A 24,078-nucleotide genomic window follows, 5' to 3' on the forward strand; every position below is an offset into this window, starting at 1 on the left:
GAGACAGTCTGTTGTCAGTAGAAGTAGAATTCACATTTAATATTCAGCTTCAACTCTGAGAACTATGTAATAAAATGCATTCCCAAGTGTGCTATACATCATTTTTAAACACATTTGTTAAAAAATGTTAACTTCAGCTAATATTTTAACTTCAATTTATGCAAACTTGGTACAAGCTTATCTCTGTGAAAATATTTGACATTCCTGGTAAATGAGGGCTTGATTCAAATGTCATAGCTTTGTAAGGGTCTCTCTAAAATCGAAGCTGCAAACCTCCACATTAAATTGTTTGGTTACTGTCTTGTGAATTATACCTAATTAAATGCTAACAAAGCTCAAGTATATCTGAGTGCTGCTGCCTTATTGAGTAAAATATTATTTCTAATAATAATAATTTGTCAGATTCTAGCAAATTATGTATACTTCTCAGTCTTTAGACATTGAACTGGTCCTTCTGAGTTAGATATTATTTTTCTGTTCTACAGATGAAAAATCGAGGTTTAATGACTTCATCAAGTCCAACATAGTAAGTGTTGTAGTTTATTTTTTTCTTCAAAGAAAACTGGACTATTCGTATTCAATACTAAGAATATTGATAAAAAATGGCATAAGGAGTCAACTAATCAATTCAATGTCAATTAATGAAAAAGTTGACAGAATATAATGAGGTACTTAGCAAATATGTAGTATTTGGAGTAGTTCTGGTTTGTTTCAAATGTTTCATGAAATTATATATTTTTATTTATTTATTTTTCTATTGATTCCACCGTTAGTTTCTTCCAATAATCATTTGTGGTTTTTAGAGTACAAATTTTACACTTCCTTTTTTTAAAATTGACTAGTAAATATTTTATTCTTTTAAATTCTATTTTTTATTTTTTTAATCTTTTATTGGTGCATTGTAGTCAATACATCTTAATGGAGTACAAGATGGTAGACCCATACATGCATATATCACTTATTTAGTCCTAACCCAATTTAAAATTATACTTTAACTCATATTTCTCTGGTGCTACAAAAGAATTTCCAATTCACTTCTTTAAGTGTCAACTTTTTTGCTGTATTTTATAACTATGACTAAAAGTAAATAAAACCTACATTCCTTGGTATTATAGAGCAAAGAATTATCATCACTGTGTAAATTTAGTAACAAACTTTAGTGTTGATAAGAACTCATTAGCTTATGAGGAATGTCGCTCTAACAATTGCTTTTAATTGCTAAAAGCTGCATTTGGCATAGTGGGAAGAGTTATAATGGAGAAGAAATAGGCTTGAGTCCTGACAGGCTGAAAGTTGAAATGTTTGAAATGTCCATCTGTGGAAACATGATTAGGAAAAAAAATTTTTTTTAGTGAAGAGAAAAATTAAAGACTACTTTATATGTGACCCGGTAGGCGATAAATCTGTTTTTAAGTCATTATATCTATAAGAGACTTTAGATAAATAAGGAGAGAGACCAGAAGAATAGTGGAACGTGATGAGGAAGGAAGATGGGAGGAAGTAAAGGGGAATTGAGGAAAAAAAACAGTTAAAATAATGCTATAACAATATATGAAGTTATTGCTACCAAACTCATGTTTATGAGAAGGAAGGAAGTTGAAGGGAATATATCAAATGTGTGCAAGTACTTTTGTATCACTTTGAGTTTCACTATGATACATTCCAAAACACTAACAAAAGTTAAAAATGATAAATGTCACATTTAGACTCATTTCATTATTTTGTCAATCTTTCCTGTGATTTGTATGGCATTTAGGCAAACAATTTTAAGTACATACAAATGAGGCTAGGCACAAAGTTACCCAATGCCAAGATAGTAACTTCTTTTTCCTTATATTTATCTAAAAATGTTCATGGAATATTGTCTTAATAGCAATTCTTATTTTAGAGTGAGTTCAACTTAAAAAATGTTCAAAGAAGCTATCTTACAGTCAGACAATCGCATGGATTTTCTCCCCAAATATTTTTATTTCTCTATAGAATAAAGATTAGTCATTTGTTTTAAAAGGAAATTTTAACATTTTAAAGAGAAAATAAGTAGATATTGTACTGGTTTTAAGGAGGATTCTGAGACTCAATGGAAAGTTTCCTGTGCTTGAGGTCAGGTGTGCCAGGATTAATTGCTGCCTCTGCCTCTCACTAATGGTGGGGATTTTTTCAAGTCAAATGACCTTTGTGAGCCTCTGGAGCTGAGATTGAAAATTCCCAACATTGTTATTTACCTTAATCATTAGTCGTGAACCAAAAACGGCATATTCTCTGAATATAAAACATATATATATATATATATATATATATATATATATATATATATATATATTTTTTTTTTTTTACGGAACGATATCATGGTTCCTGTGAGTAGGTGGCAAAAGGAACAAAACAAAATTATAATTTAGAATAATTTACCCAAGTTGGAAAAGTGGTATTTTCCTGTGGCAGAGGATGACATGGCAGAAGGGGAGACCAGAGGCGACTGGTTGCCCGTATCCTGCAGCCCTCCTGTGGAATGGGAGCGCAACCACTCTTTGCCCTCTTCTTGGTTGGCCTGCCGAGATGACGGGGTATATCTGCAAAACAGCACAGCTCAGACACTTCAGCACATCGACAAGGGCAAGGCAAAACCAGGACAGGAAATCAATCGAGAGGAGCTTACTATTCAGACTGAACAACAATCTCAAACAGATTGAATTTAATTAGAATTGCTCAGTTCTTCCAGATGATTCGACACCATCTGTTTGAATCCCTCAGGGGGTGGGGAAGGCATTTGAGAGAAAAATTATGCTTCTGTGAGATATGAAGTTGAAAATCATAAGCAAAGCAAACAGCCAAGTTAACTGAGAAGGACTCAAAATACAGCGCTTGGAAGAATGTAAAGAGGGTGAACACGCAGAGTAAAGATGGCAGACAGTGTCAGGCCAGAAGCCAAGGGAAGTGGAGTGATGGTCACAGAAATGATACGAGGTGGGACTCACACTAACGTCTACCTCGTTTGAAGGAAAAAACACTATTTGACTAAAATTCCCCTTGACATCATGTCTGGATTTGCTTACGGAGGGAGAAAAGCATTTAATTTAATGAAAAAATAAAGTTCTAGAACAAAATATTGAAGTAAAATAATTGTCAGCTGTTTGCTATTGCTAAGAAATTTCAGAGAAAAGGGGAAATGTAGAATATCTAATTCAGCCATTACAAACTTTTTTGCCAGAGTGATAAAATCATAGCATCAAAGATCAGTTAATGTATCATGTTTACAGAGTTAAGCCTTTTTATAATTATTTTACCTTATTAATTTTTGTGGTACTGAGGGGTAGTCTACTTCTGAGATGCATCCCCAGTCCTATTTTATTTATTTTGAAACAGGATCTTGTTAAGTTCCTGAAGGTCTAAGTTTCTGAGGTTGGCCTCGAACCTGTGATCCTCCTGCCTGAGTCATGTACAAACTGGGATTACAGGAGTAAGCCACCATGCCTAATTTTATATATCCTCTTTAGAAATCAGTGTACACTAAAACATGGCCATGAACTAACATTTCATTTTTAATATCAACTGAAAATTTATTTGAGATGATTAAATATTAATTTAGATTTAAATTGATCTGATAGATACCAGCATCCTGAAACACAGAAGCCAAGACTTGGCAGGTTTATTTTTTGTGTGTGTATGTGTGTGTGTGTGTATAGGTCTATGGTACTGGGGATTTAACCAAGAGATATTCTAAATTTGAGATACATACCCAGCCCAATTTTATTTCTTATTTGGAAACAAGGTCTCGCTAGGTTGATTCAAGTCTTACTACTTGCTGATGCTTTCCTGGAACCTGCAATTCTCCTGTCTCATCCACCCAAGAAAAATTTGTAAAAATTATACCTTAATTGTAATACTTGTCTTGTGATAAGGAAAATATTTTTTTATTCCAATGAGAGCATCCTTCAGCTTTTCATCATTAATGGCCACAGCTATAGATTAAGTGGGTTTGAGGTTTTGGAAGCATAGCCTCCTAGATATTAGTTAGGAAAGTTCTTCTATTTTTAATTTGGAGAATTAAAATGAAATAGTAACTTCTTTTTTCTACCAAAAGTTGCAAAAAAGCAAGGCCTAAGACAAGTCCTCAGGGAATCAAATTACTTCAAAATAGTGATATTTGTACTGGAATTAATTTGAGTCACACTTCAATCTCTTCTAGGATCTCTTCCTAAGGGCCATCTCACCAACTCTTGGGCCAGAGTAAGCATCCAGTTTATAAGTGACGTGACCCTCAGTGCCAGCTGCTAGCTGCTACATTGCAAAGAAAGAAAGAAAGAAAGAAAGAAAGAAAGAAAGAAAGAAAGAAAGAAAGAAAGAAAGAAAGAAAGAGGAGAGACAGCACACAAAGTCTACATAACAACAGAAAAAGGCAATAATTGTGCTGAGAAAAATATATACCTTAGTCCCTTTTTGGGTAGTGTATTTCTGTCAAGCTGCATGCTGTTAAAACAAAGAAAACCCCTAAGGATATAATGTAAACAAAACTTCCAAATTATACAGCCAGCAAAAATGATTCTCAGCTACGCAAAGTAAACTTTTGGCAACACATATATAAATGATTAGCTCTTTGGAAGAGGACAACTAAAGGTGACAAGATGTCCATTACTATCAGGCATGTTGAGTTTCTTTCTAATACTACAGTATCATTCAAAGCTCATATGCAACAACAATATTAGTAGATTAAATCATATGTTAGCATAGCTATCCTCTGGATTGTATTTATCTAATGCTATGGTAGCTTTCACTTCCCTACACAGCTAACGGGACTTATTGTCTTCACATGCAGGGAAACCACAGAGGTGGCCATGAGATTGATCTGCATCCAATTCAAGTGACAGGTTCTTATGGCCAGAGAGGATGAAAAGCTCCACTTAATCTTCACTTTTGTCTTCAAATTATTTTCAATAAAAGTAAAGGTATATGTGTTCCCCATTTACATATGAGAGAAGAAACAAGTATATGAGTATTTTTTAAAAATAATGGTTCTGGTATCATTTATCTAAATGTTTAAATGAAATTAAGCTGTCTCATCTTTTGGAAATCATTGATTAGGTATTTAAGGAGCTAAATTGTTATCATCTCTGTTTTAAAATAATTGGTCATAGGAAGGGATGGAAAGATGTGTCTAGAGTAAATGAGAAATGGCCTTTCTGAAAAGAGGAGAAAAAAAGTATTAACAAGCAAGTGGAACACATCTAGGTATTCTGTTGTCATCTCTGGCATATTCACAAGCAAAAAGAATATTAATTTGATTTTGAAAAATTACTGGTCTCTTCTTTCCGAACCCCAAATGATCAAAATTAAATACACAGAATATGTATAATGGGGATGATACACCATGAATGTAAACACATTGACTTATGATTCAATCACTCATAGTCAAAGCTAAAATGTTTTCTTCAGTGTGCACTCCATTAGTTAGCACTGTTACGGATAGCATCCAAATACTTGATACCACTTTATCTTTATTTGATGGGAATATCCATACAAGAGCATTACTACATTATATACATGCCGGCCTGTTCCAGTCTATATCTTGACTTTAGAAGTTTTCTTATTCATGTGGATAAACAAAGGGAATCACATTGAAATGATGCGAGATCTTCAAATATGAACTACATTATGCTACAGTATTTATGTGGTCAAAAGCCACTTCAAAGATGATCTCTTTCATGTATGCAAATTAAAGTTAACATCGCAATGAATATTTAAAATTTGCATTTTTTTGCCAATGCATCCAGATGAGTAAAAAGTTTTATGTTCGTGTGTCGCAAGGTAATTTAATGAAAAGAAAACCTAAAAAAGCATTTAGATTAACCAGTGTCATTTAAAGCTGTAGGTAGAACTATCTGTTTGAATCTGGATACCAATGATTTCATTATGAAGATCTTTCTGCAAACCCTGAATGGTTGTCAACTTATATGCCAGCAAAGGTCAGAAGGTAGTCATCAATGATTAAAGTGGGGACTTCTACAAAGACACATTTTGCCCAAAGCCAGTTGTCTCTGTGCAGAAAGACAAAGTGAGGTTGTCAGATTTGACATCTAATGACAAACTAGAAATATACATAGCTGGTTACTACTTTATATTATTTAAAAATGTTGATTAGGCCTTATGAAATAGAAAAAAAAACCAAAACAAATATGGACTGTCTGTGGCACAAAGGACACCAATGATTTAGTCACTAAAATAAAAAGTATTTTATTATTTATGTATTAATTTATTAATTTATTTCATCAATTTTAATGAAGAGGAATTTTAACAAAAATTTAAATCTCTATAAAAACTCACTGACTAGTACTGGGATATGAATATCAAAGTATTCTAAAATAATTCATAAACTTACATATATCTCTTTCCATTTTATATCTGTAATTACTTTAAATATTTATACTTTAACACACTTTCTCTCAGATATGACTCTTTGGGTTTTTTTTTTTAGCATTCTCAGCATTATGCTGTCCAATTAAGTATAACTAAGCCAGGATATCCAGTTACACTAAATTTTTCTTACTTAAATATTCTTTAAAGGATCAGAGTGATCTGCTATTGCTTATAATCTTGTTCATTACAAAACAGAGTGGATAATGTTTTATATAAAAATTATGTCAATCCAGTAATATGATACAAGGTACTAATTAATATCTTCTATATGTTATACCTATGAAGATATTAACATTTTATATGGCTTCATATTCATCAGTGTATTTAACTAAGAATCACATATAAAACTTATTTATTTATCCAAAATTAGTTTCAACTATATTTTAGAAAAAGTCTTCACTTGGCTATTTTAATATTAGAGTATTCCCATTTGTAAAATTGGTCTATTTTCAAGATTGAACAACTATAAAAATTGTTCTTAAAGTGAATAATAACTTCATATCCATTTGTGCATCTTTCTAGTCAAAATTCATACTGAATGCAACTAAAATATAGGTCAGAGTAAATGTTAAAATTGCATACCAGTTATCACTATAAAACTTATTAATCTTAACAGCTGGTTTTGATTTCAGGGTTACTTGGTTACAATTAGTTCCTTAATTATATTTCTGTGTCTTTAATATCCAAACACTGAAGAAAGACTTTTAGTTATATTGGCAAATTGCTGGAGTCATCTTTATAATTTAAAAGTGATGTGGATTTGGGGGGTGGTTCTGGCCAACAATTGGTAACATGCTTGCAACATACTTGATTTGGTTATCAACTTGTTATCTGGATTCCTCACAACTGAATTTATGATTGAGGTTGCATTCATTAAGATAGGCTGGTAAAATATTTTCAATATAATTTGATGTACGTGTTAGAAGTTTTATAAATGGCACATGACAATGCCCATTTAGCTTAAAATAACTGAAACTGGGATCTACAGTGTTGTAGGAAGTCTACCTTCTTTGATTGAAAACCAATGGTTTTATATATGTTACATATGATAGTAAAACCAAAAGAAAAATAGGCACACTGTAGTTTCTATCACCTAGTTGATTGTCTTGGCCCCGATATTTTGATTATAAGAAAAATATATTCTGCAATCAGCAGTGCACCATAGCAAGTACTGAGCAGCAGTACTCAGCTAGTTCTGAGATCCTTCCATCCAGAGAGAATTTTGTTTGTATGGCTGTGTCTCCTTGTTAGGGAGATGGAAGTAAAGTTGGTAGCAGCAATATTTCATTCAGGGTTTTGCATTTCATGAAGGCAAAAAAAAAAAAAAAAAGGGAAAAAAAACAGTGAGAGAACAGTAGTAAATATTAAATTAAGGAACAATTATCTTACTGTAGAGAAAGTCCAGGTAAAGGATTTAAGATTTTTTGTTTCATTTTGTTTTGTTTTTTGGTAGGGGCATTCTATCCCTGAACTACACTGCCAGCCTTTCTTATTTTTTAAAAAATATTAGTTTATAAAAGGGCCCCACTAGGTTGCTGAGTCTTGTTAAGTTGCTGAGGCTGACCTTAAGCCTGTGAACCTCCTGTCTCAGCCTCCCAAATACCAGGATTACAGGTATGTGCTGCCACTATATCCAACTAATTGATATTTAAAAAATATTCTGGAAGTAAGGCTAAAAGTCTTGAAAACAGGACATATGATGGCTTCTATATTCAGAATGGGGGAAAAAGGTTTAGAGAAAGTTATCAGATATTTTCAGTGATCAGCAGTGTTTTCCCCACATAATTAATATATGTTGGTCAAGGGCATTTGCGAAAGCCTTATATGTGTTAAAAAAAAAAACTATCTTAGGGGAAGAGTGGCCGTTTTAAGACATTTTTTTGAGAGTATGAGTTGGCATCATGTATCAGGATTTTGGGGTGTGGTGGCAGAGGGACTCTGGAGCCATTCTGTTCACCAGTCACACATTCTCTTCTTTTAGGTGTAGTAGGTAATAAATGCCTTGTTATGTTGACTTCTTTAAATTAAAAAATTTAGAATCAACAAAAACACTTCATTAATATGATCACATTTTAAGAGACCAATTTAAAAATAGTATGGTCATATAATTTTCTCTAAGATTGCATGGATGACAATTGATTTTTGCCCCCAATTCAACTAGGATTCTCCAGAAATCCAGTTGCTATTTTTTTTCACAGAAGCATAAATAAAACAAATTTAACATATTGCTCAGAGCATAATTGTAGAATCCATTTAAATGTGGTCTTTAAAATGTTTAAATTACCATAAGAAGCTTGTGTTATCCTGAAACTCAAGTCAAGTCATTAAAATGCCTTGAGAAAACATCATTTAGTATATAAATGCATGCTTTAAATATTGGCTGCTGGCTCTAAATCTATGTATTCATACTGATAAACTTAATTATTTAACCACTCTACTCTTAATGTTTTTAGTCTTCTGAAAATTTGGTAATAATAAAAAAAAAGGTCAGTCTCATCAATCTTGTTTATTTCAATTTTTTTTTTTTTTTTTTTTTTTTGGTACTGGAGATTGAACTCAGGAGTATTCTACCTCCAGACCACACCCCAGCCCTATTTTGTTTTTAATTTTGGTATTGGGGATTGAAATCAGAGGCATTCTACTTCCAAGCTACATCCCAGCTCTTTTTATACTTTATTTTTAAACAGGGTCTCTCTAGGCTGCTGAGAATCTCACTGAGAAGCAGAGGCTGGTCTCAAAACTGAGATCCTCATGTCTCAGCCTCCCAACTGCTAGGATTACAGGAATGATCTACCACACCTGACTACATCTTTCGATCTTTACTTTGTGCGGCAGCAGAGGCACTCACACTGAAATCAAGGGAATTAGGGGAGGAAGGTTAAGTGCGGTGCAGGGGGGTAGGGGCAAGGACTTCATCAATGCCTCCAAGAAAGCTCACCTTTCTGAGAGAGTAGATCTCACACTACCCGTTCTCATGAGTAGGCTCTGAACCTCGTGAGTGCCTGTGGTCAGTCCAGACAGGGAGCCATGATGGCTGAGGGGCAGGTCAATGGACTCAGAGCTCGTATGGAGGCTAGTCATGGACTGGTAACTTGGAGTGTCCTTGCTGCCAGCAGAGGAACTGCTCAGATTGGCAGCCCACACAAGACCTCCTGAGGTGAAAGAGTGAACCGACGCTGGGCTGGAAGCCAAGGAGTGACTTAAGCTTATAACATCTGTAGTTAAGTCTGAGGGTTTATTGAAGAGCGGGCTGCTGCTGCCACTCTGCCCACCAGCACTGCCCATGCTGCCCGTACCAGACGACGGTGACTCCAGACTGCCTTGCCGCGCTAAGGTGGTACTAGGGCTGGGCATTACTGAGGAGGATTTCGCACCCTCAGTATTAGGTGCAGAGGCAGATTTGCCACCTGCCTTGGCACCAAACAACCTAAAAGAAAAACAAATAACAACTTCAGTTGTTCCGAGAAACTGATATCCACATTTAATATTTAGGGTTACAGGACACAGAGCCAAGTGTGCTTTGGTGCGTCGAGCTACCAAGCACATCCTGCCTCTATGTTAACAAACTTTGTAAGCTTGGACTTGTGAATCGAGTGCTGAAAAGCTCTCACATCACCATAAGGGTAAATCAGTACTGGGCTGCTCCCCAGGGCTGCGGGGGGAAGCAGGCTCGACAAAGGCCAAGCATGAAAGTCCCAGCTTTCACAATTTAAGAGATCATAAGAATCCTTGACTGAAGTATTTTGACTATTCTTGGGCTTACCTATCTACAGAGCCATTATAATGAAACAACTTCTACGCATTCGATATAGAACATTTAAGCAGATCATTTGCTTTTTTTCTTTAATTATAACAGTTTATGCACAATCTAAAAGGAATGCTTAAGGCAGGGTCCAGGAAGTTATCTTAAATATCTTGTGGCTTAAGTGTCTGTCAGGGAGTAGTAGCTGGTTAGAAACAATATTGGAAATTGTTGGCAACATGTGAGTTTGTATTTCTACCCCTAAGAAAGGCCAAAGGGTTTGATGACAGTTGCCAGTGCTATTCAAATACATATTTATAATATGTGATGTGAAGTATAGTTGGTGCTACATTAGATATTGGAGTTTAGTTCAGAAAACATTTTAGTTTTGTAAATGAGGCAGATGATGTCAAATTTATGTAAGTATGGAAATAAAGTGATATGAAGAAATGGCATAATGATTGCTAATTAAGTTGTAATGAGATTCATATTTCCTACAGTGAAATATTTTATGACGAATATGAGAAATTGTTTCATAGGTAATGGGCCACAGGAGGGCACTATTGGCTTTTACTTATACAACAGAAATATTTACTCTAGTTATAAGCCAAAAATTTTCTTTTCCAATGAGAATCAACATTTCAAAAAACCAGTTCTTCAGGATTACTATTTCTATTGAAGAATAAACCTTCTAGATTTTTCAGATATTTATTTATCTAGGATTGCTTGGATGTAAGAGTAAATATTTCTATATCATTTATTTTCATAATATCAACATTGTTGGCTTAGCCAGCAAAATAAAAGCAAACGTTAAAATATGTTAGAGATAAAGAACTACAAGTAATACTCTCTCGCTTCACAGATGAGAAAACAGACCCAGAGGGTTGTAGCTTTTTGTCCCAAGTCTTTTTTTCTGGCCACTAAAGATATTCAAAAACAGTGATATCTCTCAGAAGAACTCCCCATATTTGATACAAAGTCAATTTAGTATGGAAGCCAATCGTGCCACTTACCAGAGTCCTGTCAAAGAGAGCTGGTGAAGAGTTAGGAAACTAAGCCCTCTCTAGTTGCTATCTTCTACCAAACATCTACATGGTTTTAACATTTGTTAATATGATCATATCTTGATTTCCTCTAATATGTCAAGATATGAGAGTAGATAGATCTGTCCAATGTAATCTGTTACAAGGAACACAATGTCATCTCTATTCAAGACCATCAACTCTTTAAGAACCAGCATGATAACACACATTGAAAATGAATGCCAATAGTCATAAAGACCGACTGTTTAGTTTTATAATTTTGGAAAGGAGGGATTTAAATCCATTGAATTTTTACAAGATATTGATTTTTTTTACCGCTGACTGTCACCATCTGATTTCAATTCTCTTATATATGCTGTTTGTATTTTTCATACTACAAAGATAGTGCAACTGCAAAGTTTGACCATTTCTCACAGTGAGAACCACTTTTCCTGTTAGCTATTTGTATGATCAGACTCTTGGAACTCACTGCACTTTAAAATTCTAAGAAATATGTGTATTCAGGAAGTTATAATGTTTATATATAGTGTGCATGTGACATATACATCTGTTGATATTTTCCAGCATAATTTTCCATATCCTTACCTTCGAAACGTAGGTGAAGCAATATCTGGGTACTTGGATCCTGGCTGCCGGAGCCCTTGTGTACCATAGGCACTGGCAGAGGTGGGGCTGGACTTGGGGGAACCTGACAAAGAAACACTCTCTGAATCCGAGACTGCTACCTTCTCCTTCTCCTTGTCTGTCTGGTTGACGGTGACAGGACTGGAGCGCCCCGACCCGATCTTAGTAGGTTCTCTGAGTTTCGAGGTGGTGGCGCCAGCTGACTTGCTGCTGACATTGGAATCAATACTGCTGGTGCTGGACCTGTGGCCGCCTCGTCCAGGAATGCCGCTGGTGCTGGACTTGGAGGGCCGGGGCAGGCTACGGTATTGCAGTGTGGTCTTGGAGGACACGTGCAGCACCACATCATCCTGATTCTGGGAACCATCCAGACTGGTTTTTCTCCCTGCGTTTGCCTTCCCACTGATGGCTGCTGACTTGGGGATTTTACCCAGTGTTGCTGAGCCACTTGTTATGGTCGCTCCACTGCTAGTGATCATGGTGGACGACCCCACTCCACTAGGTTTCTTAAATCCGAAAGAGCTAGTGGCAGTCGATCGTCCAATGCCTGAGGGGGGCTTTTTCCCCTCATCTCCACTGCTCTTCCCTGCATCTGAAGGGGATCTTTGTAGGGAGGATCCTTTCAAGGGTGTTTTCCCCTTCTCAGAAGCTTTGGCATCATCAGTTTTTCCTAATTAATGAAAAATACACAAATATGTGGGTCTTCTGCATATTTTGATATCATACTACCATTTCCTAAAAAAGGTGTGAAATGTTACTTCACTTCCTAAATGTGTATTCCTTTAGATCTAAGCATACACTCTAATATATTGACAGGATTGAGTGTATAGCTATAAAACTTTGGCTGTAAGAGGAAATGTGATCAGAGCTGAAGGAGACAAAGGAAAGCACATGAGGTTGTTATTTGTTAATACCTTTATATCATGTAACACTCCTATTTTTTAAATTTTGGTGGTACTGGGGTTCCTGGAAAGCCTTCTACCTCCGGGCTACAGTCCCAGACCTATTTTATATTTTTATTTGGAAACAGGCTCTCTTAAGCCAGTTTGGCTGGCTTCGAACCTGTGCGATCCTCCTGTCTCAGCCTCCCAAGCATGGGGATTACAAGCGTGCACCACCACGCCCAGCATAACACTCCTATTTTAAAAGGATACCACTTAATCCTATCAAGCTAAGTACTAGAGAATATTTGAAGTACCCAGTGGTATTCATACTTCAGGTGGAAAGATTTACAAAAGAGAGAGTGTATTAAAAATAAATGACAGAGAATAGCAGGAAAAGCATTTTATACTTCATCATGATCCACATTAAAATTTTAATAATTAAAAAATGGTGTGTTTTTTGCAGAATTCTTTCACTCTTCCTTCAAAAACTCTGATTCACAAATAACGTCTCAAATATCCAACGTCATAACCCATTAGATTTAATGTGTTTACTTTTGGCCCTTAAAATTTACTGGTGAAACCCAGGGTATATGTATCAACAATATTTCAAACATTCATTTAAAAAGTCAGAATAAATGAAAGTTTATTGTTTATCTAGTGGCCTTATTTTATTTTAAAATGACCATATAATGGTTAGACCTGAAGAGTTCATGTTTTAATATTGAGTTGACGCAAGTAAATAAGGACGGTTCTAAACTCATCAGTAGATAAATCCATTGTGATGGGTTTACTGGGTGGTCACTTAGAAAGGTAGAGAGTGGCTGGAAAACCATCCTGGGAGGATGGCTGTGCTTCTGTCTTTGAATCCCTTTGCTTGCAGGCTTCCTTGCTTTTAGCCTCTTACTGATGTGAGAGCAGAGCCCTTGCCGTCTCCCTTTCTCTGCTTTTCACCACCATGCACTGAGTGGCACAGACACAGCCTTTTTAGACCGACCTCTGCAATCTTCAAAGAACTCTAAGCAAATAAATTTTCCTTTCTCTAAGCTGTTTTAGACTCTTTGATTGAGAATGTTGAGACTGAGACAGACCACAATTCGTAAGATGCTCAGTAAGCCAAAATTGTGAGGGTGTGCTCTTTCAAGCACCTGTATGGTTGTATTTAAGTGGAGTTATATGATAAGTGATGTGCAATTTAGATAAAAGTTAATAAATTATATAGAAAAGAATATTATTTTTTAAGATGTACCATTAAAGAAAATAAGTATAGGCTGAAAATAATTGGTTAAAGCACTCTCACAAAGCATCTGCCAAGTGCCCATCCTACCGGGGGTCTTGAGTGCACTGGTTGTAGCCTTCTGCCGGGCTGGTGCCCCAGCCTGGGCTGACATGCCTCTTCTCCAGGACCCCGTCTGTGAAACGGACAGGGAAGCCTTCTGTCCTGTCTTCTCGGGGTCCTCGGGCAGCCCGGAGGAGCCGCTCTTCCACCTGCCACCTCCATCACCATGACCATCCACATCCTCTTCTGTCTTCCTCAGCTCCTCAGGACTGTCCCAGGTCTCATCTGTGGTAGACCGTTTCTCTGAATCTGTCTTCAACTAGAACAAAAAGCATTTCAGAAAAACTTGATGCTTAAAAATCTATAAAGTGAATGAGGCACTAGAATGTACTTTCAGATAACTGACTCAAAAAAAAGAAGCAATGATTTATATTTAGGAGAATGCCAGTGACAACTCTATCTTTATCTATGTGTTCATTTAAGTTTCATTAATTTTAGCCACATAATTCTCACTCGCACATATTAAAGAATGTCAAGATAAATTCGTGCAGAAAACCCAATTAAGCACTCTGGAAGCAAAGAAATGTTCTGTGTCAAATGTAACAAGGGAAACTAAGACAAGATAAAACTTAATTATTTAATATCCATTCTTGACTCGCCGTTCATGTGAGAGCTAGTAATTTATTTCAGAGATCATCATAAAATTAATCAAGAAATAGCTAAAATTAGGCCATTAAAATAAACTATTTAAATTTTAAACATATATATTAACAGGAGAAATATGGCAAAACAGGTCTTTCTGGGTTAGATTTTAACAATAGGATATATATATATATATATATATATTTTTTTTTTTTTAATCTGCTTTTGATGATGAACATAGGTGGAGGTTCACATTGACGCATCTCCTCCTAAGTCTTTAAGGAAAGACTTTTAAGAAAAGACTTTTAAGGAAAGACTCCTAAGTCTTTAAGGAAAGACTAAAATGTTTTAGTCTTTAAGGAAAGACTAAAACATTTTCAAGACCAGGGGTGGCAAAATGAGTCCTTCTTAGCTCTGCCTTATTCAGTTTATGTAATTATTTGATCATAAGAGGTCACACTACCACTTAATTGAATACAAAATACTTTGGGTGCAGAAACTGGCAGAAGCATTGGGAAGAGGGCAATTTTTACCTGTGTGTTTTTCCTGGAGGGGACAGTGATGTTGGAGTAGGAGCTGACGGAGGACGTGGTGTTGAGGTCGTCAGTGCTGATGTTGTCGAGGGTGTCACTGAGACCACTGCTCACGGAACTGCTGTCATCCCAGCTAAAGGCGGAGAGAGACAGGCAGAGCAATGAGCCAAACAAATGATGTTAAGGATGCACAATGCAAGTCATCTACATGTCCGTCCAACACTGATCATGTGTCAGGAAGACAATGCTTTTCTAAAAATCTTCCAATGAAAAGTATCCACTTTCCCCTTGGGAGGAAAGAAAAAGCATAAGAATGGAGTGCTCGCCGCAAATAACCTTTATCTGCTAGTTAGAAAGAACTAATGTCTACCTCAGAGCCAAGTTCCAGGGACACATCAGTAGAATGAATGAAAACACTGAAGTAAATATTGCATGGTGTCAGAAAAGAATAACATAGCAGTTGATTTTTTTTCCTGAAAAGCAACCAGGTAATCACAAAGCATGTACCAATTCATCCTTTGTTCCAAAAATAGAAAAACGTGTGCTTTAGTCAGAAAGATTTTTCCTATATTAGCAACTTTTAGCAATAAAAATTGGGATTCATTGAATCATATCACCCTTCCTCCATTCCTCATAATTCTGGATAATGCACAGTATCTTTCTATCTGGTCATCCTGTATTTGGTCTTTTTCTAATATAACCTGTTAAATCTGGAAGAGTGATTAAAATTCACAACTGGCCGTGACACTACACTGCTATAATCCTGAAACTTCTCCTTTCCTAAGCATCAGACCCTAAAATAAAATATGCTTGCCCCACAGGATGCACAATAAAATCCCTTTAAGATTATAATAGAAATATCTCAAAATTGAGCCTGTTTATTTGTGATCTAAATGAGATAAAAAGGGCTGTATTAAATGACTTTTTGTGCAGTAAATACAAAGGTTATATATGGATGAAAGCTGCTTCTCATGAAATAAGCATGTCACTTAAGAAACCTCCTGTAGCAATCCACACATTGAAGAGAGTATTCTTAATAGAAGCTCATGCAGAGCACAAAGAAATAGTGAGCTGAGCTGATGTACTTTATGAGCTACGTGGTAAGTTAAAAATAATGTATTCAGATCACGTATGAAACTTAGAAAGTAATTATCAAGAAAATTGAATTTATAGTGATATCATTAATAATGATCCCTCTTTAGGTTTATATTTTCCTTGAAATTTTATATCACATTATGGTTACAAAAGATATGTATAAGTCATATTATTATCCATACCAATTATATAGATATGTAATTTTTTGTGGTACTGGGGATAGAACCCAGGGGCATTATACCTTCAAGCCATATCCCTATCCCTATTTTTGAGTCTTTTTAGTTTTGAAACAGGGTCTCACTGAGTTAAGAAGGGCTCAATAAGTAGCTGAGGCTGGCTATGAACTGCGATCCTCTGGTCTCAGCCTCCCGAATGCTGAGAGTACAAGTGTGCACCACCTTGCCCAGCTCCAATTATATATTTACCATGAGCAAAAGAATACTTTGTATCACTATAGCCAACAGCTGTTATTTGTGGCTGCTGGAATCTGTTGAATATTGTCTGTACATCTTATTTTGAATTTCTCACATCACAAGCCAGACCATTCCAAAGAAGAATATAAAAAAAATGTATTCCCAGACATCCTCACTAACAGCTGTGGGATGTAACACAGGTCCTCTACCATTAATATCCACACAAAAGGCATAAACTATGGCACACAAGGTAGCAGAAATGCTGAGTCTTCTCTATCAGCCATCAGAGTCATTCTATGCTTTCCTATCAGCACTGGTGGATATCTGGTCTCTAGTTCCAACTGTCAAGAGATATCCAGTAGAGGTAGCAAAGTCTGGTTATATGTTTTTCTAAGATCCTGAAAAATGCTTTTATTTCTTAAATTAGAAAAAAATAGAATATTTAGATTACAATTAAAACCCCCAATCAATACATTCATAATTTCTAAAATGTCATTTATTCTATATAATATTCTTTAATTTTTTATGTTTTATATTAATTCATATAATGTACTCTTACAGAAAAACATGCACATAAATTATAAAAAGAGAAATATTCCTTGATGACCACTAAAGTAAATTTCAGATTCCTTAACAAAATATATAAAAAATGAGAAGATAAATTAGTTTGGAAAAACATTTATAAAATACATATTTAAGGCAAGATTGCTTTCCAAAAGACACAAAGAATCTTAGAAACTCAACAATAAAGAAAAGAACATTTTGACTAAAGAGAGAGAAAAACATAAAAGATACCTCACGAAAAATTATATATTAGAGCTGGATGTGGTGGTAAATGCCTGTCATCTTAGTACTTGGGAGCCTGAAATATGAGGAAGGCAGATTTGAAAACAACCTCAGCAAGTAGTGAGATTCTCAGCAACCTAATGAGACTCTGTTTCGAAATAATAAATAAAACTTGGTTGGGAGTGTAGCTCAGAAGTAGAATTCCCCTGGCTTCAATTCCCAGTAACACACACACACACACACACACACACACACACACACACACACACACACACGATATTCTGATTGGAATTAAAAAATCAGGGAAGAGGTGCTCAACACTGCATGTCATTGAAGAAATGCAAATTAAAGCAAAGAGATATTCTACACATCTACTAGTATAGCCAAAACTCAAAATATTAATTCCATTGAATGTTGACTAGGAAGTGCAGAACAATAATTTTCACTTATTGCTAATAAGAATTAAAAAATGCATGTTGATAGTTTCTTATGAAACTATCCGTACTCTTACCATAGGTTACACAAACTGTACTCCTTAATATTTCAAATAAGATGAAAACTCTTGTCCACATAAAAATATGAACACAGACATTTACAGTAGCTGTATTCAAAATTGCAAACATTTGGAAGCAACTAAGATCCTTCATTAGGCAAAAAGATAATCCATGATATATTGAAATAATAAAATATTCAGCATGAAAAAGAATGATCTATCAAGACACAAAAAGGCACAGTTAACTTAAATGCATGCAACTAAATGCAAGAAGCCAATCCAAAGATGCTGTATACTGTATTATTCCAACTATATATTATGTAAAAGGTAAATTATGGAAACAGCAGAAGAATTAGTGTTTTATAGAGCATGGGGAGGAAGGGATGAACAGGTGAAACACAAATAATCTGTAGGGTAGTGAAACTCTTCTGATACCATAACAATAGATACCTGTCCATATACATTTTTCCAGATTTATAGAATGTATAATATCAAGAAAGAACATCAGCTTGTCATGGTAGTGCACACCTGTAATCCTAGCATCTGGGAACCTGAGACAGGAGGACTGCAATTTCATGACTAACCTAGGCAATTTAGCAAGACTTCCAGCAAACTAGAGAGACCCTGTTTCCAAAACAAAAAATAAAAGGACTGGGTATAAGAGGTATAATGCCCCTGTGTTCATTCCCCATTACTACAAGAGAAAAAAGAAAAGAAGAAAGAAGAAGAAAAAGTAGAAGGAGGAGGAAGAAAGAGAGACAAAGAGAGGGAGGAAGAGAGAGAATGAACACTAATATAGTCTATGCACTTAGAGCAGCAATGATTTGTTCATGAAGGTCTAGCAAAAAGGTGCCTCTCAGGTAGAGGATGTGGAGGCCCCAAATGTGTGGGAGTAGGAGTATATGGGAAATTACTCACTTTTAAAGCCTACTGTGTACTTTTACAAATTCATTCTATTAAAAGAAATAAAAGAAGAGATGAACAAGGCTTTCCATTGTTGTCCAAATCTCATCTCCATGATAGTGAGATCTTAGGCATGTGATTTAACCTATCTGAACTTTTTCAGAGCTGAAAAATGAGGGTAATAGTAATACATGCTTCATGGAATTGTTTTTCTCACTGCTTTTAAGATTTTTGTCTTTGGCTTCTATGTTGGTCATCTTGATTACTATATGGCGTGGGGAGGTTCTTCTTTGATCTTGTCTTAATGGTGTTCGGTATGTCTCTTGGACATGAAGATCCAAGTCTCTGTCCATGATTGTAAAATTCTCTGAAATTATTTCTCTGAAGAGATTATGAATACCCTTGGGCATTTATTAAGTTAGCATGCTTTATGTTGTTCCATAATTGTTGGATGTTTAGGTTTTGTTGTTGTAATGACTTCTGTATGCTGTTGACTGTGTTTTCAGTTTTGAATGAAATGTCTTCTAACAGTGGTATTCTACTTTCCATTTCATCTAATCTTCCAGAATTTCTTTCTATTGCTGTCTTCATTTCATTTATTGACTCTTTCATTTCATTCCAGACCTCTTTCTGATTTTTTTAATGTTTCTATTTCATCTTTCATCTCTTGTAGACTTGTTTTAAATCCTTTCATCATATTGTAGATCAAGATTCGGAACTCCCCTTCTTGAATTTCTTGTAGGTTAGTATTTATGATTTCTGTTGTCTCCTCACTGTTCCTAGGTCTTGCATTTTCAAGGTTCTCAGGCTTGTTTCTCTGATGTCTTCCCACTGTTTGTGGGTATTATGTTTAATCCAATCTTAATAGTTGGAATTTAGAAGTGACAGCCAGTAAGCAGTGCTTTTTCCAATGGTGGTGGTTGGGTATTGGGGAAGGAGCTGGGGTGAAGGATTTGGATAAGATATGTATGATTAGGTATGTATGGATTTAAGTATAATAAGGTAGTATCTGGATAAGAATGAGAGAAGGTTAGATAATAGTACTCTTGTAGTTAGTATAGTATTTAAGTATGGAGATATGAAATACCTAGAGTATTAAACACAGAGATACAATAAAGGAAAATAAAGTCTTGAGAGAAGAGAGTAGATAGGCTGGTGTGAGAAAGTTTGTAAAAGAAATGAGGTGGGGGAAGAAGCAATCAAACATGAATAAAGTAACTAGACAAGATACAAAAGCTAACAATTATACTTCGAGGACGAAAACAAAACTACAACAACAACAAAAAGAAAAAAGAAAAGAAAAAAGGAATAGGAAAGAAGAGACAAGAGAAAAAGAAAAGAAAGGACAAAAATTAAATAGACTAAGAAGAATTAGCGACCATTTGAGAGAACAAAGCAAAACAAACAACCAAACCAGCAAATAAAAACCTGAATAAAAGAAAGAGAAGGAAAAAAAAAAAAGACCCCAAATAGAACAACAACAACAAGAAAAACCAAGCAAGCAAAAAATATAAATGTCCTACTAATTTACAAACATGGGGCTGGACCCACATAATATTAGTACATCTGATCACTGGTAGATTCTGGATTATATTCCAATGTCTCTTATTTGCTCTGTACCCCTTTTTCAGCTCTTGACCCAGTCTCTGTGTGATCTCTTCTCTAGCTTCTGACTGCTTTGTGAAAAGGGCGTCTAAAATGACTTGGCATGCCCCCCTGTGACTTCCTGTCACTGTAGGATCTAACCGGATCCCTTTTCTGAGCAGACCCTATTACCTATGTGTGGTTTGGGCCACTGCAAAGCTTGCTGTGTTGCTGTATCCAGAAGTTTTCCTGTGCACACAGGTTTCCTCTCCAGGGTCTCTAAAGGGCTGTACCACTGTGGGTGCCACCTTTGGTGAGCACAGGAGATTTTGGCTCAGGCGCCACTCACCACTTAAGATGTTGGAGGTCTGGTCACTTTCAAGCACTTGGATTATTTATCTGGATTTCTTGAGACTTCTGCACCAGAGTTCGCAGTTCAGGCCCACAGCCCGCGGCCCTGAGGCGGCTGGTCCTCAGCAGGTCAGTCACAGGCACTCGGGCTTTTTGCAGTGGATCCCACAGTTCAGAGTAATTGGATTCCTTCCACACATGTTTCTGTTATGGATCTTGAGGTGTATTTATTTTGCTCATCTAGACACTGCCTTCTCAGTAGTTGAACTTTATTTTTTGTTTCACCTACCGAGATAGGTGTTCCACAGTCTCCATTTTCTTCCCTCTCTTCATGGAATTGTTTTTAATGTTAAAATTATATTAAAATTACTTAGAAGAGTAAATATACAGTAAGACCTGAATTCATGGATATTACTGATGCTTGTGAAAATAATTTCATCCAGTGTTAGAGACAGAAACTTGGAATAAAGAGGAAGAAATAGGTAAATTTTGCCTTTGAAATTTGAAGAGAATTACTTTTGTATAAAATGGAGTTTCTGAGTGGCACAATGAATTACCTGAGGTTAATTAACTTGAGTCTCTAAGTATTGATTCATTATAATTAATTGACTTTGTTGTCATTTTCTAAAATCAGTGCTATGGTGAGAATATGGTTTGTGTGTCCCAAAGGTTCATGTGCTGGAAGCTTAGTCCTCATGGTGGCAGTGACACTGTGGAATCTTCTAAGAGGTGGGGCCTCATGGGAGGAAGTTAGCTCAATGGGTCATGATATCCTTGAAAAAAATTAATGTAATTTTCTCTAAAGTTTGGCTAGCATTGTGCTGTCTATTTTGTCTTCTCTTTCCTTCCTTCTTGACACTTAATAGTGACAAGCATTTATAGAGTCTTTGACAAGAGTTGTTTACTTTTTTCTTTTCTTGGGAATTTCTTTATATTCTGGACTTGAATTTCATAACTAACTGTAGAAATTCTCTTAGAAATTATTAAACCTTCTACAATTTCACCAACACCTTTGTGATTATGACACCCATATTAACTTTATTTATTTATTTATTTATTTTGCGGTACTGGGGATAGAACCCAGGGGCATTCTACCTCCGAGCTATACCTCAACCATATTTTTTTAGTCTCTTTAGGTTTTTTTTATTTTTTTTTTTTTGGTGGTTCTGGGGTTCCTGGAAGCCCTTCTACCTCCGGGCTACACTCTCAGACCTATTTTTTATACTTTTTAAATTTGGAAACAGGGTCTCCTAAGCCAGCATGTGCGGCTGGCTTCAAACCTGCGTGATCCTCCTGTCTCTGCCTCCCGAGCACCGGGATTACAAGCGTGTACCACCACGCCGGCCTAGTCTTTTTAGTTTTTGAAGCAGGGTCTCATTGAGTTGAGGCTGTCCATGAACCATGATCATCCAGTCTCTGTATCCTGAATGCTAGAATTACAAGCGGGCACCACTATGCCTGGCTTCCATATTAACATATCTAATCTAGAATTCTCTCCTGAGTAGTTATCATGTTTCTTGCCTTATTTGGACAGGTTTTTAAGAATTCCCTGTCAAAATCTCAAATTCACTCTATTTTGTCTTCTTCATTTCTTTACAAGAATTCTTTACCCTTTCATGTATTACTAATCTCTATGCCCTAGTGTACTACTCTCATTACATATTCTGTCACTCAGCCCCATTTTAAGTCATCACTAATCCTTCAAAATGCTTCATAGTTAGAGTAGATAATACAGCCACCCACATTCCCACGTTCTACATTTGATCTTCATTCTGAGAAATCTCCTAGTAAGTATGCACTCTTACTGTGATAAACTGTAGCTCTTCTAAGAGAAGTGTTTAGTGGGGATAACAACAATTTTACCCAATGACTATAATATAGAAGTTTTAGAACACAGGTAAATCTAAATCATTAGCAGAGCAGAGCCAATATTTCTTCTTTAATGAACTGACAAATTTCTTCATGATAGCAATATTAGTGGAGTGATCATCACAGCAAGTACTATGTTCATCACTGTATTGTAAAATTTTCACAATTATAATTTTTTTTTTTTGTGTGTGTGTGTGTGTGTGTGTACTTGTTCTTTCTTCTTGGTCATATTGTGAATTACTTGAAATAAAGGACTATGTTTTATCTTTATAGTCCTAGCATACAGCATGGCGTTTGCTGTTGAACAGATGACTAGGATGTATTTGTTAAATGGAGAAGCAGTTTTGCTTTTGAAGACACTGTCTTTACTGAGTAATTTGGAATTGAATTTAATTCAACAATAAACACAAGTTTTGAGAAAATATCTGTTCAAGACATTTCTTTGCTAAGTAAACTTAAAGGGATAATTTTTGATTGATGACAACATCATTTCCCTAACTTTGCTAAAGTCATATGACCTTACTTTCATCTCTGTTTTTATAGAAAACAGAATTGTCCATAGCTAGGATGCAATTAATCCTGTTTATTATGACACATTTAATTAAGTTGAAAAACTTCATAGGAAATAGTTTTTCAATGAAAAAATGTAATGTAATTAGCTCTGAGTAGTAGTTCTCAAATATCATTAAAATATTTTTCATCCTTTCATTTTTAATGGCATTAAGATGTGCTAAGATTTCTAGACTATATACTTTATAAAAGGCCAACTCTATCTTAATCAGCTAGAGATTTATCATTTTGCTAAATTGTTCCTTTACAATCTATGACAGTTCCATAAATGATGTGTATCTTATCCATTTATCTTTCATTTACATTGAGTTGTTTCTTGTTTTGAAATACTCTGAATAAAACTATTAAGAACATCTACATACCAGTCTTTGCATTGGTTGTCATGTTTAGGGTAAATATCTGGAAGTATGTTTGATGGATGGATGGAAAAGATTGTACTTTTTTTTTTGTTTTGGTGGTGCTGGGGTTCCTGGAAGCCCTTCTACCTCTGGGCTACACTCCCAGAACTATATTTTAATTTTTTTATTTTCTTTGGAAACAGGGTCTCATAAGCCAGTGAGGCTGGCTTTGAACTTGCACAATCCTCCTGTCGCCGCCTCCCAAGCGTGGGGATTACAAGCGTGCACTACCACGCCCGGCTACACATTTTATTTTAGATTAGCTAATTTTTCCTTTGTGCCATTTCTGGCTTAAAAATCATGCTTTATTTAGCCGGGCGTGGTGGCGCACGCTTGTAATCCCTGCTCTTGGGAGGTGGAGACAGGAGGATCGCGCAGGTTCGAAGCCAGCCTCGCTGGCTTAAGAGACCCTGTTTCCAAATAAAAATATAAAATAGGTCTGGGAGTGCAGCCCGGAGGTAAAA

At 35.8% G+C, this 24,078-nt stretch overlaps 1 protein-coding gene across 3 annotated transcripts in view; it reads right to left on the reverse strand.

Moving 5' to 3' along the window:
- NAV3 (neuron navigator 3) overlaps positions 1 to 24,078 on the reverse strand; it is a gene marked incomplete at both ends in the record, with an annotated part of 410,033 nt that overhangs the window by 82,461 nt on the left and 303,494 nt on the right. For all 3 annotated transcript variants that reach the window (XM_080705150.1, XM_080705149.1, XM_080705148.1), the window contains 6 exons: positions 2,407 to 2,567; positions 4,423 to 4,464; positions 9,347 to 9,835; positions 11,779 to 12,487; positions 14,026 to 14,296; positions 15,153 to 15,285. In XM_080705150.1, the coding sequence (XP_080561276.1) occupies positions 2,407 to 2,567; positions 4,423 to 4,464; positions 9,347 to 9,835; positions 11,779 to 12,487; positions 14,026 to 14,296; positions 15,153 to 15,285 (1,805 nt within the window). The remainder of the gene's footprint in view (positions 1 to 2,406; positions 2,568 to 4,422; positions 4,465 to 9,346; positions 9,836 to 11,778; positions 12,488 to 14,025; positions 14,297 to 15,152; positions 15,286 to 24,078) is intronic.

This window comes from Muscardinus avellanarius (assembly GCF_963383645.1).
Source record: "Muscardinus avellanarius genome assembly, chromosome: 11".
NCBI lineage: Eukaryota > Metazoa > Chordata > Mammalia > Rodentia > Gliridae > Muscardinus > Muscardinus avellanarius.